The 17412-nt window shown below is 37.0% G+C and overlaps 1 protein-coding gene, 2 non-coding genes and 1 pseudogene across 3 annotated transcripts; 3 read left to right on the plus strand and 1 right to left on the minus strand.

Moving 5' to 3' along the window:
• The first annotated feature begins 851 nt into the window (after nt 1–851).
• Nucleotides 852–2851, plus strand: LOC149015297 (pentatricopeptide repeat-containing protein At2g36730-like; annotated as a pseudogene).
• Nucleotides 2852–3284: 433 nt separating this feature from the next.
• TRNAP-UGG (transfer RNA proline (anticodon UGG)) lies at nt 3285–3356 on the plus strand. The gene has a single exon. It is a non-coding gene; the product is annotated as a tRNA-Pro (tRNA).
• Nucleotides 3357–4635: 1279 nt separating this feature from the next.
• Nucleotides 4636–9218, plus strand: LOC149015299 (beta-galactosidase 11-like). Its single transcript, XM_089156141.1, has 19 exons — nt 4636–4809; nt 4897–4992; nt 5096–5208; nt 5296–5362; nt 5446–5538; nt 5621–5764; nt 5910–6004; nt 6132–6237; nt 6331–6415; nt 6507–6625; nt 6775–6942; nt 7089–7270; nt 7440–7549; nt 7668–7777; nt 7897–8004; nt 8111–8215; nt 8360–8505; nt 8621–8966; nt 9102–9218. Exons 1-19 carry the CDS (start codon nt 4636–4638, stop codon nt 9216–9218), a joined length of 2484 nt encoding a protein of 827 aa, XP_089012267.1.
• A 5318-nt stretch (nt 9219–14536) lies between these two features.
• On the minus strand, nt 14537–14608 carry TRNAE-UUC (transfer RNA glutamic acid (anticodon UUC)). The gene has a single exon. It is a non-coding gene; the product is annotated as a tRNA-Glu (tRNA).
• Nucleotides 14609–17412: the final 2804 nt, after the last annotated feature.

Below are 17412 nucleotides of genomic sequence, written 5' to 3' on the forward strand. Positions count from 1 at the left end.
ATATAAACTTGATGAGAATGCGAATGATTTTTCAATTATCATGTGGATTGTACTAAGCTCTTTTGATTGAGTTAGATACTTATGCAAATGATTGAATTCATATATTATGAAATTCATATTTTGGTAACTTTGCAATGGATGGCGAAAATGGAGGAGCGAATCCAATCCTCTAACTTGATGGAAAGATTTACTTGACAAGTAAAATCACTCAAAGCTGTCAGGATGGATCTCGATAAGAAAGATTCACTTTAAGAGTAAATTGTTCAAGGATGCAAGGAACAGTTGTATTGTTCTTTGTGAGAATAAGTAATTCAATCCAAGAAGAACTTCTAATTAGATTGGGTTTAGATTTGTTCTAAAACTCATGTTTTGATTCAAAGTGTTCTTTTGGATTTTATTGAATACTATTCTTTTTTTGGAAAGTTATGAATGATTCTGTATTGATTTTGAACATTACATTTCTGGGACTACTGCTAGAGCCATATGTAGAACATAGGAGGAGATTGTTGAGGTATTTGAGTCATACCCAAATAGGTTGAGGTACTCAAGTTATACCCAACTTATTGTTGAGGTATTTGGGTCACACTCAACTTATGTTCTAATATGAGCCATCAGATTAGTTACGATCTAACGGTGTAATGGGCCTTGTAGGAGAGTCCAATTACCAATAGAATTCAGTATTTATTCTATAAATACTAGCTGGAGGCAGCGGTCTGGGTATTCCAAACTAGATACTCAGGGTGTAATGCTTTACCCCCCACGCCCCCCGCACCTAAACCCTAACCCTAACATAACCTACGCCTGAGGGGACTATCCGACGAGAAAAGGCGTTACTTGGATTTCTCTTCTCAATGTCTCGATTAGCAGGGAAGGTGAGCCTCCAACAGTTGGTTTTTCTTCGTAGAACTCAAACACTTCATCCATACAACAATGGCAGTTCTCAGGTTTTTGCACTGCTGGCAGCATCGGTTTCTGCTGGGAGGTCATCGTTGCACTCCAATTCAAGGTTCATTTCTAATACTTCTCTCCCTCTTCCCGAATGGATAGAACCTTTGGTTGATGTCTCCAATCTTGTGGTAAGCCCAAACAATTTGGAACCCTCGCCTTGGGTTTATCGGATTCTTAGTCTCTTAGACGATTCTCCTACCATGGAATCAAACTTAAACGAATACTGTCAAAAGTTTTTGCTCAGATTATCCCCCAACTTCGTTGCCTACTTGCTAAGATCAACCGAGATTAGAGAAAAACCGGGCCTTGCTTTTCGATTCTTTAGTTGGGCTGGTAAACAGAGAAGCTACCGTCACAAACTCGAATCTTACGTTTCTCTGATTGATGCTTTGTCAGCGGTGCCTGATTTGGTGAGGATTCGAGGTTTAGTTGCGGAAATGAGAGACAAATACTACATTATGACTGTATCTGCAGCTAATTCTTTGATTAAGAACCTTGGGGTTTTAGGGATGGTGGAGGAGTTGTTATGGGTTTGGCGTCGAATGAAGGAGAATGGGATTGAGCCTAGCTTGTTCACTTATAATTTTCTGTTTGATGGGTTGGTGAATTCAATGTTTATTGAATCTGCAGAGAGAGTTTTTGAGGTTATGGAAGGTGGCAAAACCCCTTGATGTTGTAACTTATAATATAATGATTAAGGGGTATTGCAAGACAGGGAAAACCCAGAAAGCAATGGAGAAATTTAGGGACATGGAAGCTAGAAATATAGACCCTGATAAGATTACTTATCTGACTTTGATGCAGAAGGGGGTTTTGATTATTGTCTGGGTCTTTATCATGAAATGGAAGAGAAGGGGCTAGAGGTTCCCCCTCATGCTTATAGTCTAGTGATTGGAGGGCTTTGTAAAGAGGGTAAGACTGCCGAAGGTTACACTGTTTATCAGAATATGGTTAGGAAGGATTGCAAAGCTAATGTGGCGATTTATACCACTTTGATTGATTCATTTGCAAAATATGGAAATGTAGAGGAAGCTATGAAGCTCTTCCAGAGAATGAAGGATGGGGGGGGGGGCGGGGGGGGGGGGGGGGGGGGGGGGGGGGGGGGGGGGGGCGGGGGGGGGGGGGGGGTCCCCCTTTTGGGGGGGGGGGGGGGGGGGGGGGGGGGGGTTGGGGGGAGGGGGGGGGGGGGGCGGGGGCTCCCCCCCTTTTGCCCCCCTGGTGATGAAGCTTTGATGCTCTTTAGTAGGATGGAATGTGAAGGTTGTGATCAGACTGTTTATACATACACAATCCTCATCAATGGATTGTTCAAAGAACATATGTAATGGAATGAAAGAGAAGAAAAAAAATCCCACTTTATTATTTTTCATATTTTTTTACAAAAATTTTACTTATTTTGTGAATTTTAAAAAGGCATAGGGTGAGAAAATTAACATGTCACATAACCAAACAAATTTCCTTGATTTAAGAAAGTTTGTCTACTAACTTTTTCATCTCATAAACCAAACAAGTTTTCTTCTCAGTGTCTCGCTTATTCCAACAAACAAATAATGCTTATAAGTGAAAATCTTGACCATCATTTCAATCTCAATCCAACGGCCTATGATATATCGCTTGATAGTTTAGCACATTTATGATGCTAAATCCAAGCAAAATCCTTCATCATCAACTACTTCAGAAAGAATACCAACAGGACTTGTTGAGGGAGGAAAAACCTCCAATGTTGTGCACATCTCTTTGTAGTACACAATAGTACATCTATATACTAAATAGAAAGTTGAGATTAAAATCAAACAAATCAATATTTTAATCTCAATTTTCAATTTGGTATATAGGTGCACTGCGCACAATCGAGGATCTTTTTCCTGGGTTTTCAACACCCAATCCTGACACGAACCCTTAGCATGGTTCAACTTAGGTTCAACTAGTATGGATTTGAGTTAGTTTGGCTGGTTACCAATCTGTTTCAAATTCCATTTTAGGTCTAGGCCTTGGTTTGGGGGTATAATATATCAAAATTGCCTATGAATAATTAAATCCCATGATAGATCATCTTTATCTTCTCTGTTTTCGGTGTAACCTTAATCACAGTTTTTTAGAAAGTGGTCTTTGTTCATCTCTATCTTCAATTATTACAATAAAACATTTGCTTAGATTGATTTTGTTTTGAGATGAAATACTTATAGTTTTTTTTTTTTTTTCTTTTTCTAGAAGCATTAAAAACCTTTTTCAATATTTCTCGAAGTAAAAAAACTTGGTGGGTCATCAAATAAAATCCTAGGCAACTATTGGGTACTGGTAAGTGTAGTTTGTCTAATAATTTAGTACATTGTGAAGGGTGTTTGGTCTAGTGGTATGATTCTTGCTTTGGGTGCAAGAGGTCGTGAGTTCGATTCTCGCAACACCCCCCATTGGTTATTCAAATAATTTTTGCCACCATAAATACAGAGAATCCGGATCATCTCCCCCTAAAACCAGTGGGGCCCACGGGTGAAAAAGAAAAAGTTTTTTTTTAAATTTTTTTTCAAAAAGTGTTTTTCACCATGGGCCCCACTAATTTTTGTGGTCAGGAAACCATGGGGGAGCACTCCCGACGGGGGAGATGATTCGGACTCAAATACAGGGACCCAGGGGTTGGGTGATGGGATTTTTTATTTTATTATTTTTTACCTGTGGGTCTCACAGGATTTGTGGCGGTAAAGCCGGATTTGTGGTGGTAAAGCCGTCGGTGCTCCAGACTAGGTGATGATCGGAATTCAAAATTTCACGCCACCTTTTTAACAAACACAATGGGCCCATGGGCCGATGTTGGTGCTGCAGCGAGACAGAATCTTTCTTTTGGTCTGAAGAGAGAGGGAATTTGCTGTTTTTCTCCACGTTTTTCTCAATTTCTTGAAAGCTGTTGAGGCTACATCCAACGTGGCAAGTTAACATTGTTGACACGTCACTTATTTCCAGTTTTGTAAGCAACAAGCGAAACCGACAAAACACTGTTATGACTGGACCAAGCCATCCCTTCAGCGGTGTCTCTGACGTGGTGGTATTTGTGGCCATATGGATTCTACTTAATCCTAATCATTCAAAATATAGTTTAGTTTATCAAAGTAAAACCAATTTTCTTGCACTTATGGCGTTTTGAGTGATTTATCCATATGGCGTACATCCAACGGTTGACACCACAAGCACTAACACGTTAAGCACGGCAAACAAGTTTGATCATCCCAACCCATAACGAACTAACAAGAGAGATAGGATAATCATTGTAACATAGAACCGGAACGGTTCACATCTTGTACAATTTTCACCTATTATCTAAAATTATGACATGTGGCAGTTAATTATTCAACCGTCACAATTAAAATCAAACTAAGAATTGAATCTAATAAATTTCTTAAATTATGTCTCAAGAAAAGACGAGAGATGAAATTGGGAGAAATTTTATGAATTTATTAGATTCAATTTTTAGTTGGGTTTTAATTGTGACGATTGAATAATTAACTCCCATCTGTCGCAATCCTAAATAGGAATTACAAAGAATTGTAAGGAATGAGAATTGCAGAGAATGTGAACCAGAAGGAGACAACACCCATCCTCGTCCAATTCAATCAGATGCTTTAATTTCTCAATTCTCTGTTTCTTGGGATCCAACATCGAATTCAATTGCTGGGTTTTTGACAAATTTCCACAATGTTGATGCAAAGCAAGGCGCTTATCCTTGTGATACTCACCTTGTTGGTTGTCTCAGCCTTCTCGCAGGACAAGGTCAATGGAGTGACTTACGATGGAAGATCTCTGATCATTAATGGAAAAAGAGAGCTTATCTTTTCTGGTTCAATCCACTACCCTCGTCTTCCTCCAGAGGTGAAATGCATTATTTAAGCTCTTTTTTTTTTCTTCTTCTTCTACACAGACAATCATGCCTAAAAAGGCTCTGTTTTTTTGGCTTAGATGTGGCCTCAAATCATTAACAAATCTAAGCATGGAGGATTGAATGCAATAGACACTTATGTCTTTTGGAATGTTCATGAACCTAAACGAGGCCAGGTGATCATAGACTTAGTTGATCTCACTTTACATATTTGAGGTATTGTTTTGAGTTGCCAGTTCCAACTTCTCTGTTTCCTAAATATTTTTCCTCCAATTGCAGTACAATTTTGAAGGGAACTATGATTTAGTGAAATTCATCAAGATGATCCATACAAATGATATGTATGCAATCATCAGGATTGGACCCTTCATCCAGGGTGAATGGAACTTCGGGTGCTGTTTGAAATCTCTGTTTTTCAATTTGCATCTTCATGAGTTCTGCCTTGTAAGCAAACTAAATTGCAGTGATTGATTATGCAGAGGGTTTCCATATTGGTTGAGAGAGGTGAACAACATTACCTTCCGAACCAATAACCCACAATTCAAGGTGATTTACATTCTGCTTTCTTGCACCATACATGGAAAAACAACTGTGTCACATCTAATCCAACACAAATTTTGGCCTTGCAGTATCATATGCAAAAATTCACAGAGATGATTGTGAAAAAATTGAAGCATGCCAACTTATTTGCCACTCAAGGAGGTCCTATCATTCTATCACAGGTTTGGGCCATACAAAACTCTGTCTTCCTATAATTTTGATGATCATTCCATCAATTGTAATATGAATCTGTGATTGCTGCAGATTGAGAATGAATATAATACCATCCAGCCTGCATTCAAAGAATCAGGTGTTCAATACATTCAGTGGGCAGCAAAAATGGCTGTAAGTCTCCAAACAGGAGTCCCATGGGTGATGTGCAAGCAAAAGGATGCCCCAGATCCAGTGGTAGGTTTGTGGGAGCTACCAGTTTTGTGTTTGTAATGAAAATTCTGTAGAGTCATTTACATAACTATATAGAGTTAAAATTTGAACCAATAGGAGAGCAATTAAATTTGAAGCTGAACAATAAAAGTGTTCCTGTATTTTGCAGATCAATTCATGCAATGGAAGAAATTGTGGAGATACTTTCACAGGACCAAATAAACCCTACAAACCTAGTCTGTGGACTGAGAACTGGACTGCACAGTAAGTTTACTCTTAATTGATCAACCAACTCATTAAATGGAACTCACACTGCCTCATGTTATCCTCAAAGATTGTCAAATAAGTTCTACTAGGTAGATGTCTAAATGTCTATCTTTGGCAATTAAAGGTTCAGAGTATTTGGTGATCCGCCATCTCAGAGGTCAGCAGAAGATCTTGCATATTCTGTTGCCCGTTTCTTCTCTAAGAATGGCAGTCTTGTAAACTATTATATGGTATGGATTTGATAATTCATGTTCCTGCAACATATAGAACAATCTATGCAGAGACTTGCTCTTAACAGAACTACCATTACTTTTGTGTCATAGTATTATGGAGGGACCAATTATGGTAGAACAGCTGCTTCGTTTGTAACAACGCGTTACTATGATGAAGCCCCCATTGATGAATATGGTGAGATATATGGATCATGTATCATAATGGTTTGAACTCCTCCAAGATCCTCTCCAATTCTCTGATTTCACACATTCAATTTTGTCTTCAGGTTTGCAGAAGGAGCCCAAATGGGGTCACCTAAGGGACTTGCATAGTGCTTTAAGAATGTGCAAGAAGCAATTGTTATGGGGGACTCCCACTGTTCAAAAATTGGGTCTTGGAATAGAGGTATGCGATTAAATCAAACCCAGTATCCAGGGAAAGAAAGGGGAGAAAGAAGAAGAGAGAACTACTTCCACTATTGCATCTTCATGAGGAATTTAAATACATCATATACATTGAAATGTTAAAGTAGACATGGATGTTATGTAATGCAGGCCACAGTTTACGTTGATCCCCAAGACAATACTTGTGCAGCTTTCTTGAGCAACAACGATACTAGGGTGCCTATGGTTGCAAAATTTAGGGACAGAGACTACTACTTGCCTCCACACTCCATTAGTATACTCCCAGATTGCAAGGCTGTCGTCTATAACACTCGAACGGTAAATCTCTCTTCATCAGTTTGGAAAGCCACTTCAAGAATTATATGTGAATCTCATGAAGTTGTCATTGAATTGCCTTTTCATGGATGCAAATAACCTAGTTTAAGAGGACTTGTGCTGACCCTATTGTATCTATTGTGAAATAGATAGTTGCACAGCACAATGAGAGAAATTTCACTGTGTCAAAAGTAGCAAACAGAAGTTTCCAATGGAAAATGTACCAAGAAGAGGTTCTTTCTGTTGATGATGCGCCTATAAGATCGACATCCCCATTAGAACTCATGAACCAGACCAAGGATACCTCAGACTATCTCTGGTACACTACTAGGTAAGTAAAAGATATCTTTGTCTAAGGGTTGGGGACTGGAGGGTGGGGGAAGGATTGCTCATGAGTTTCTTTTCTTTTTCTAGTGGTGAAAAAAGTTCATACTTCTTGAGAATTCAGAAAAGAAAAATTACATGTTACCTTCTGCTTATCTCTAATAATGGTATCACAGCATTGGATTGCGTAATTTAGACTTACCAAGGCGGCTTGACATTGTCCCAGTCATTGAAGTTGCAAATCTTGGCCATGCAATGCATGCATTTGTGAATGGGGAATATATAGGTACTATCTAAATATATTTTGAAAGACTATCAGTGATGCTTCTATACAACCTTCACAGTTTCAAGAGTGTTGTATTGGTTCTTCAAAGCTCACTGCAGGTATGATTTTCACTTTCCAGGATCTGGACATGGTAGTCACATAGAAAAGAGCTTCACCTTCAAAAGACCAGTAACCTTGAAGCCTGGAGTTAACAACATATCACTATTGGGCATGACAGTTGGATTCCCGGTAAATAATACACACATTCTGCAATTGCTGCTTTTTCCTCTAATGTTTACAGTTAGACATTAAGTTCTACATCTTAAAGAGGATAAATGAAAGAACTTTAGTCTTTTTGAATAATGAAGGATAGTGGAGTCTTCCTGGAGCGTAGAGTAGCCGGAGTTGGTGGTGTATTCCTCCAAGGTTTGAACTTGGGAACCATTGACCTAACACACAATGGATGGAGACACAAGGTAATCATCATCTTCCTATTCAAAGTCACAATCAAATATATATATGCCTATTATAAGCCAATGATTTGTTTATAGCAACTGCTTAAGCATTATTTTTGTGGCACAGGTTGGTGTAGAAGGAGAAAAGCTCCATCTTTATACCCAAGGGGGATCACACAAGGTAGAGTGGAATGAAGCAAAGGGCAAGGGACCTGCTCTAACTTGGTACAAGGTACCTTCAAAAACTAAAATGTTTTTTCTGCATGTTGCTCCAGAGCTGTAGAGAGATCCAAAAAAGAAAACCCATTTGATATTTGACACATAAAAGTGCAAAATTTTCTCAGTGATCTCAAAATACATTTATCTTCTATGGCAGGCATACTTTGATTCTCCAGAAGGAGATGAACCTGTTTCTCTCAACCTGACAAGCATGTCAAAAGGCATGGCCTGGGTTAATGGTAAATGCATTGGTCGTTACTGGGTCTCGTATGTGTCCCCTCTTGGAAAGCCTACCCAGTCTGAGTGAGTATTTAGTTCTTGCTACTTTTAATGATATTTCAGTTTCTATCTGTGTATGATACAGATTACCTACTTGGTTTTTACAAATCTTATACAACCATTCATGGTTGCCGATTAGGTACCACATCCCAAGAGCTTTCCTGAAGCCAACTGATAATCTTCTAGTTTTGTTTGAGGAAACTGGAGGAAACCCAGAGGAGATAACAGTAATGACAGTTAACAGGGACACAGTGTGTAGCTACATTACCGAGCATCACCATCCACAAATGAAACCATCGCTAGAACAAGATGCCATGATTCAGTCAGGGGTGGACATCATAAAGCCACAGGCTAGCTTGAAGTGTCCTAACCATAAAGTGATAGTGCAGGTCGACTTTGCAAGCTTTGGTAATCCTTTTGGAGCCTGTGGAAGCTTCACCCCTGGAACTTGCCTAACAACTGATACCAAGGAAGTAGTAGAAGAGGTCTCTCTCTCTCTCTCTCTCTCTCTCTCTCTCTCTCTCTCTCTCACATATATCTATGTATCTATATATATCTATATATCTTAGTTATTAATCTATTTGCTAGGATATTTACTTGAATCTGCTGAACTTGAACAGCTTTGCTTGGGAAAGACTGCTTGCACCATACCAGTTGATTGGAAGAAGTTAACAAAGAAGAAAGAAGAGCCATGTCCTGAACTCATCAAGTCATTAGCTGTTCAAGTGCGGTGTTAACATAATACAGGGCACTAGAGAGACACAAAATTTTTTTTTAGGGGGACATGGTTGGGAACTTTGTTAGATGCTTACCATGGGAGAGAGAAAGATCATCAAGCCGGAGCCAGGATTAAATATTAGGGGATCACTTCCTCAGGGTACCAGCATTTAGCCACTGTACATATTGTCTGGCTCTTGTTAGATTATTTTATCATTTTTAGTTCAATTACTTCAATTATTTTTTAATAAAATAATTATTTCAAATAATTAGTTCAACATAACTATACAAATATACAATGTTAGAAAAAATAATTAATTTAATTAGTTCAATAATTTAATTAATAATTTTAAATTAGGTCTTTGCTTTTTAAAAAGAATAACAGAAAAAAAATAGAGAGATTATCTATTCCTTAAATAATTATTCCAATGTTTTAGAAAAAAATAATTATTTTAGTAATTATATTGAAAAAGAAAAATCAAATTGGTTCATGCTTTCTCGTGGTTTTCTAAGTTTTTAGAAATACTAGAAAAATTGAGAGAGAGTACCTGATAATTGTGGAAATGATTTAGGAAAATTTCAACGTGCTAGCTTTTTAAATTGTCCTTTAACTATGTAAGCCATTTGTGAAAGGTGTGAAGAAAGAAGAGAGAAAAAATAAAGAATAAAAAAGTGAGACCCAGAAGAGAAGAGAATAAATAAAAATAGAAATATAAGAGAATAAATAGGGAGAAATCTATGGATGGTGAGTTAGTTTATAATTAAGTTTTAATTTTTTGTTCCTTAAAATTAGGGTTAATGGTAATTATTGGATAATGATTAAGAATAAAAGCTATACCCGTCATCTTTAAAAAATGGAGGGCCATGGCCCCTAGCCCCTATGTGGCTCTGTGGTCATTGATCTCAATCGACGTTCTAAATTTTGACATGGAGCCAATGGAGGGTTAGTAGGATGATTAAGAACATGACTTCTCAGTGGAGAAGTGAGGTTCCTAACCATCTTACTACCCCTTCATTCGCAAATTTGAATACGAGTAAACTTGACTTCAAGTGAATCGTCCAATAAAATTCCTATTTTTCTCTCATTATTATGGGTTAGTAGTTTAATCTAAAATCACCGGTTGTCAATTATTTTGGCGGTAACAGTCTCTTTCTTCGTCCTCAGTCTCTTTGTTCTTGTTCTGTACCTTCTCTATCGACTTTACTAAAAACCCTAAAAACACTTTCACCATGTTCATCAAGCTAGGAGTTATCCATGAAATTGGTTTCCAAAATCGAATGGGTTTACCACATTGGATTAACAGAGAGAGGAAAAAGAACAAAGTGGCTTATGTTTGAGTATAGATTAAAAATGAAAGATGTGGAAACCGTTCGCAACGAAACTTGGATGGATAAGATTTGAGTTGTTGGTGTTCTGATAAATGGATCAATTGGGTAAAGCCCTTGTAAAGTCCTTGCCAACTAAAACTGCCATTATTCTTTTGAGCGTCAATTTGGGTCATTATGTCATGGATATTTTGAGAGAATTTCTTCTTTTCTTGTTTACAGTTAAACACTGGGGATTTTGAGAGGATTTCTTCTTCAATGGAAGTTCTGTTAATTTCTTTCAAAAAAACTCTCTTATTTGGATTCTCAATTATCTTTGTTAAATTATCTCTCCATTATCGCCCATGAAAAAACTTTGAGTGAAGTCCATTATCTCCATTTTCTTCTTTCTTTCTTTCTTTATTCTTTTTATTTTTTATTTTTATTTTTATAACATAGGAATCCATGAATAATATGAGAAAAAAATAGAAATTTTATTGGACAATTCATATTTAATTAATAGATTCAACGATAGATATTTAGAACCGCTTAGTTAACATATTCACACGTCCGTTCAGCTACCGTCTTCCCTACTAATAATTGATAATAATTGATTATCCGAAATCCTGCTCAACCTCTTCAATGATATGAGATCTTGCTCGATTGTCCGAGCTTGTTTCCTGCAAAAACATGCTCAACCTGGTTGGTCGAGGTACGCCTCCGACGAGCAAGTCAGTCACCAATCAAATAGAAACTCAACTTCTTTTAGAATCCAGAGTAATTGATCTCACCCAAAAACTTACCTTCCTTTGCTCGCTTGTGGGTTTATATTGTTAAGTTGATAGAGTTTGATCAGGTTAAATTATGGATAGAGTCGGGAATCCGTTTAAAATAGAGTATTTTACCCTACCACGAAGTTTGCCCCGTCATCCTGGTATTTGAAGTGCCATAGATAACTACTAGCTTGAACATTTAACCAGATTGATCGAACCGGCTACTTGGTTAGTTTAGTGAACTAAACCGTATAGGTTTTCTTAACCAGGTCTGACCACTACGATCGTTCCGGTCATTAATAATAATAAACCCTTTAATTGGATCTACGGGAATCCGCATTCATTTAGAGGTATCCGAATCCGTTCAATTACTAATAGGATGCAGATATGGTAATACCCATTTCCTACAAGTTATTATCCGTTCAATAAAATTATCCGATTAAGTTACTTAGATTTAATTTTTTTTATTTTTTGTAACTTTTTTACTTGAAATATGTGACTATTTTTTTAGATTTTCTACTAAAGTAACTACCAAAGTGGCTAAATTCTTAAATTTCAAACCTAGCCCTCACAAATAAAATAGTAATGATGTTAACAAATAATTGAAAACTAATATTCAATTTATATTTATACCAATTAAGAAAAATCCACTTAAGAAAATAACTAGGCTATCATCTGAATCCAACAAAATCCGTTGACTCTAGTAAGAAGAACCCCTAAGTTTGACTCATGTCATCTCCCCCCCCCCCAAAAAAAAAAAAAATGAAAACTCACATCTACCTCGTGGTTTAAAAAAAAAATCAATCGAGGACAAATAGTTAGTTTTAGGACAGAAATACCCTTTTACCACATAGTCATCAGGATCATGCCATTTGTGCAAAACTGATCTAACCGTTGTGAATGAAAACGAGGGAGTTAACTGTAAATATAAGTTTCTTATTTTATCAAACCCATCTTAATCTTTTTGAACTTACATTAAGAGATCCCTATTTCCAAAATAAAGAAAATACATGCGAACTCCCAAAGAACAAGGAGAATAACATTATTTAAGTGACTGAGTTGAAAGTCATGGTTGGATCTTTAACTTTGAAGACAATGCGATGAGGACTATAAGGACTATAACTACAATCATAATCGTAACCAATGCACAACTACAACAATGGATACATCTCTTATGGTGGAGCTTCTTCTTGGCATCACCGGAATTGTGGGTTTGGCCTGTTCTTCCTTAACCATGATTTATTGCTTCAATTTCATCTTCCTAGAGGGTTTTGAAGTCAGAGATACTAGTATAATCTATTATACCTAAAATCTATTCATCTATCTTCATCTTCACCGTTTACTAGATACTTCTTTTTTGCCGTTATGTTTTGTTGGCAGCTTAGTTGAGTGCTCTAACATCTTTTGTCACACCCCAACCGACGATATTGGATCTTTCTCGACAACCAACGGATGTGATTCGCAATTACAATCACAAGATCATGTTACAGTATCAACAATAAATAAAGCACACCACACCATAATCAAGAGCAATAAATAATCAGTTCATTAAGTATTTAGAATAATAATGTCCAAAATCCCAAAATAAATACCAAAGGAATATCTAAAATAGAGTATGTGATAGGAAGGAAAGAAAATAGTTCAACTAAGGTTTGCAGTTGTCGTTAAGCATTTTATGAGTATTTTCCTCAAATTGTTCTATAAAAGCTGTCATGATTCCATTTTTAGTCTCCATATCCTGACGACGAATAATTATGACTCTGTCTTTGTTAATGGTTGCCTTAAGAGCACTCTAGACATGCTCATTGTAACTAGCGCCAATTGACATCTTCAGTAAGTGAAGCTCTTCTATGGATACATGATTTTTTTGCACCTGCATAATCATCTAAGAAAACAATGAAATCCACAAGGATGAGTTCTACAGAACTCAGTAAAACAATAATCCACATCTATACCACGATAACATAAATGCAATAATATAAAGTATGTAGTAACATGCTAAATATACAGCTAATAAACTAACCATGATAGTCTCTACCTAGGCAGACATCCATTAAAATAAACAACAGTTTTCCTCTGTGAAGGTCTCTTCACTATAATCCCTCAAAGACGGGTTACCTTTGTTGGGATCTCGTTTATAGATGTATGGTCCACATCATCAACTTGGTATTGGTGCATGCCAAGAAATCCTAAATCCAATGCAAGGTCACATAATAACACACCACATGTGTTTCATATACCCTTCCTCATTCCTAGTGCCCCTTTAGTCAAGTGTCAGTCTCCACCTAGGAATGTTATTCCTCATGGATTGGCCACCTCTATTGGATTAACATTCTATAACCAAATGGTCATCCATATATACTAGGGTAGATGCCTCTCATGTCTCCTCACGACACCCAAGTTGTCGTTTTGGACGCCTATGAACCCAACCCTCAACATATGCAACATTATTATTGCATGATAACAGTGAGCATGTGTCTCTTCACAAACTGGTTTCCACTTTTGGATGCCTACGGGATCCAAACACTATCCTTAGGGTCACTCGGCTTCAAATCCGTTGCCAAAAAATAGTAGCATATAATGGGTAACAAAATCATGGTTCTAGACTTCCTAAATATGCATACAGAATAGCTAATGAATGCAATAATGGTACTAAGGACAATAGCCTATACAACAACCCTTGATATATAAAACTAGGAATACCTACCAACTTAGGTATTCCTTATGTCAAAGTCACACTAATCATCAAATCAACCCATGTAATAAAGTAAAGAACAATTAATCATTCATGAATCACCTTAAAATAAATAATCATGCATAAACAATATCTACAGTATACTAACATAATATAAACATGCATGCTTGGAATATTTATAAAAGGGATAATTACTGTTGACCCCGATATTATAACTTAATTACTAAAAGGACCCTGCTTTTTATGAAATTACTATTGTCCCTTTCAGTTTTTAACAGTGTTAGGAGACCATTACCGTTGTATATTTAATGTCTATTTTGTCCTTCTAAAATTAAGAAGTCAAAACACAATACTATCCTCATTTTAAAAAATAAGTAACCATTTCAGAGTAATATCATATTTTAGAGTTCCAATAGAGATCCTAGTTATTTTTTAAGAAAATGAACTTCTTAAAATTGGTAATGCCAAATTAGATATGTAGGGTTCTAAGTGAATTCCAGCAAAGTGACAAGGTCATCTTAATGTGTGTAGGCATAAAAAAAAACACTATATTGAAAAAGAAATATTCCATTGCCGGGAATTGAACCCGGGTCTCCTGGGTGAAAGCCAGATATCCTAACCACTGGACGACAATGGATTGTTTAATGCATAAAAGGAAATAACATATTTAACTGATAATTCTATGATCTAAGCATGTTTATTGTTTTAGAGAAAAATTGATCTTCACCAATAATAAAATCAACTATAGCTTAAGAGAAGCATTTCCTTTTAGAGCCCATGGATTTTGTGTTCACATGATGAGGTTAGTAAGAGCGCATACTTTAGAACCTTTATGTTTGAACATAATTCACACTACAAATGTCCTTGGATTAAATATGAAAATTATAGCTTTTACACCCCCTTCTGAAAATTTTGGACTGTCCTAAGTCAGGACTAGACGAAACTTAATACAGATGGTAGTTCACTTGGAAACCTAGGAAATGCAAAGGCTAATGTGTGTTTCACAATGATAGAACCAAGACCATCAAAATATATCAATTGTTCTTGGGTGTGCTGTACAAATTTCGAAGCAGAGATGGAGGCAATCTATCCTTGGACTAGAGTGGTCCAGGCAATTGTTCATCCATAGGTTATGGATTGAAACATATTCGGTGGCCATTGAGGCACTCCTTCAAAAAAAAAAAAAAAAACACACCCTTCCTTTGTGGATTTTACAATGTTGGAGAGGGTTACAAGGCTACTTGGACAAAATACAATGGAAGATTTCTCATTGCTATTGGGAAGCCAACATGGTTGTTAATTATTTGGCTAGATTATCGGCAAGGTTGTCATCCTCAGAGGTTAACACTCAATGGACCAATTCGATGCTAAGGAAACTAGAGTGGGGATGCCTTTGGTGGGCCTAGACTTTGGTTCTAAGGCTTTATAAATATGATTGTAGGATGCGGTGTTAGTAGAGTTTGTTTTCTCCCTAGTTTCTCTATTTTATTGAGAGTGGAACTAATGAAACTAGTCGTATTGTGTGCAATTGATATTGCGGGTTGAGAGTGTTTGCTTCCTTGTACAACATGAGTAATTTTAGGTTTTTTCCCTCATTAGGTTCAAGTAAAGATACTCTACTCCAAAAGATCATTATAAAGTCTTTAATTTCAACCTTATTGCTCGTGCTTAATTCCATGCAAAATATGATGTATAAAGTTGATGGTGCCAACCTTCTATGTTTTTTTCTTTTTTTTTGGGAGTCAAAGATAAGTTCATAATAAGGTCTTTAAGAAACTTTCTTAAAAGGCATTAAAAGTACTGTCTACAGCATTGAGGGGTGGGGACAACCACCAGAGCTCAATAAACTTCAAAATCTTAGCCCATCTCACTAGGTAATCCGCATGGATGTTAAGAGTGTCTATTTACAAAACCAAATACTAAAGACTCAAAACACATTTTAAGCTTCAAAAATCAAAGTAAACCATTAGTCACCCAATCTAATTAGTGAGAAAGATTGGTAAGTGTAAGCACTGCTGCTAGACAATCTGAGGCAACATTCACTCTCGAAATATTGAGAGAAATAGCCAGTTGATGGCCATGTTTGATAGCCTCCAATTCAACTGCTGATGCTGAAAACCCAAAGCCATAGCTAGACTTGCTATTCACGAGTTACTCATCAAAGTTGCCACCAACACCACCTTTGTTGCCACCTTGAGGCCATGCAACTCCTCATTCTGGAGCGGAAGAAAAACCCTAAACCACGAAGTCTCCCGAAACTCTCAGCAGTCTCTCCGCCTCTGCTTCTTTTTCCTCTCCTCTTCTTCCTCCTCTCCTCTTGTCTCCAGGTTCTCCATATTCTTCATCTCCCTCATCTCATCATCTGTTCTGATTTTTTTCCTCTTCTTTCCTGTCTTCTCCCAGATTTCTTTCTCCATCACGATCTATTTCTCCTTTGCATCTTTTCCGTCTCTCTCACCGCCTCTCTTCTTGTTTCCCTTTGTCGTTTTTCTCCGGTCTTTTCCATTCCTCCACCCTTGTCTCTTTGTTTCTCTCTTTTCTCCATCTCTCCGTCTCCCATTTCTCTCTTATCCATCCTTCTCTATGTTTTTAGAAGTTTTCGATTAAGAAAAAAAAAATCAGGTTGGTGAGCCTTGGTGCATCTCCACGGAAAAACTCCAAATCTGGAAGTGCAAATTTTGTTGGGGCGAGCTCTGCAGGTAGTCCCCTATTGCTGTTGGTCTCCACATCTACGGCAGCGACGGATGGCAGTTCAAAACCTTCTTTGCAATACCGGTGCTACCACCACGACAACCAAACTTTCTGCCCTTGTGGCATGTTCTGTCTCCGCTTTTGTGGCGTTTCTACCCCTCTTTGGGCATTGGTAATAGATGATACGTATATCGCATCCACTATGATTAACTGTTGCTATGATTGTTACAACTCTCATTCTAAAGGTTTATTGGGCTTCACCCATTCCTTAGTCTAGATGACCATGTCTATTGCATGTATGACAGTTTGGTCAATTTCTACTCCTTGGTTTGGACAAAACCTTGTGTTTTCATGCATCTATATTTTGTATTTTTCCTTTCTTTTGTGTGTTTGGATTTTCTTAGTTTTTTATTGAAGTCATTAACTTCTTACCAAAAAGAAGAAAAAAACCTTGAGGCCATGCCCCCATATACATGTTTTTACACTTTAGTGGAATAGACAATTTTTTCTAGTTTTATCATATAACGTTTATTGCTACCTAATTATTTCAAATTTCATCTTCTTAAAACACATAAAAGAATATGAATTTTTTGCATGAACTCCCTTTCTATCAACAATATGATATATCTTTCTTTTCTCACGAACAAAACCTTATAAACGTTTACATCAAGGCTCTTTTTTGTATCAATTCTCATTCTCTATTATGCATATTTAAAAGAAATATGTACAAGAATTCATTATTGGTCAAGA

This window comes from Hakea prostrata, chromosome 5, assembly GCF_041222555.1.
Source record: "Hakea prostrata isolate BN-2017 chromosome 5, UWA_Hpros_2, whole genome shotgun sequence".
Classification (NCBI taxonomy): Eukaryota; Viridiplantae; Streptophyta; class Magnoliopsida; order Proteales; family Proteaceae; genus Hakea; species Hakea prostrata.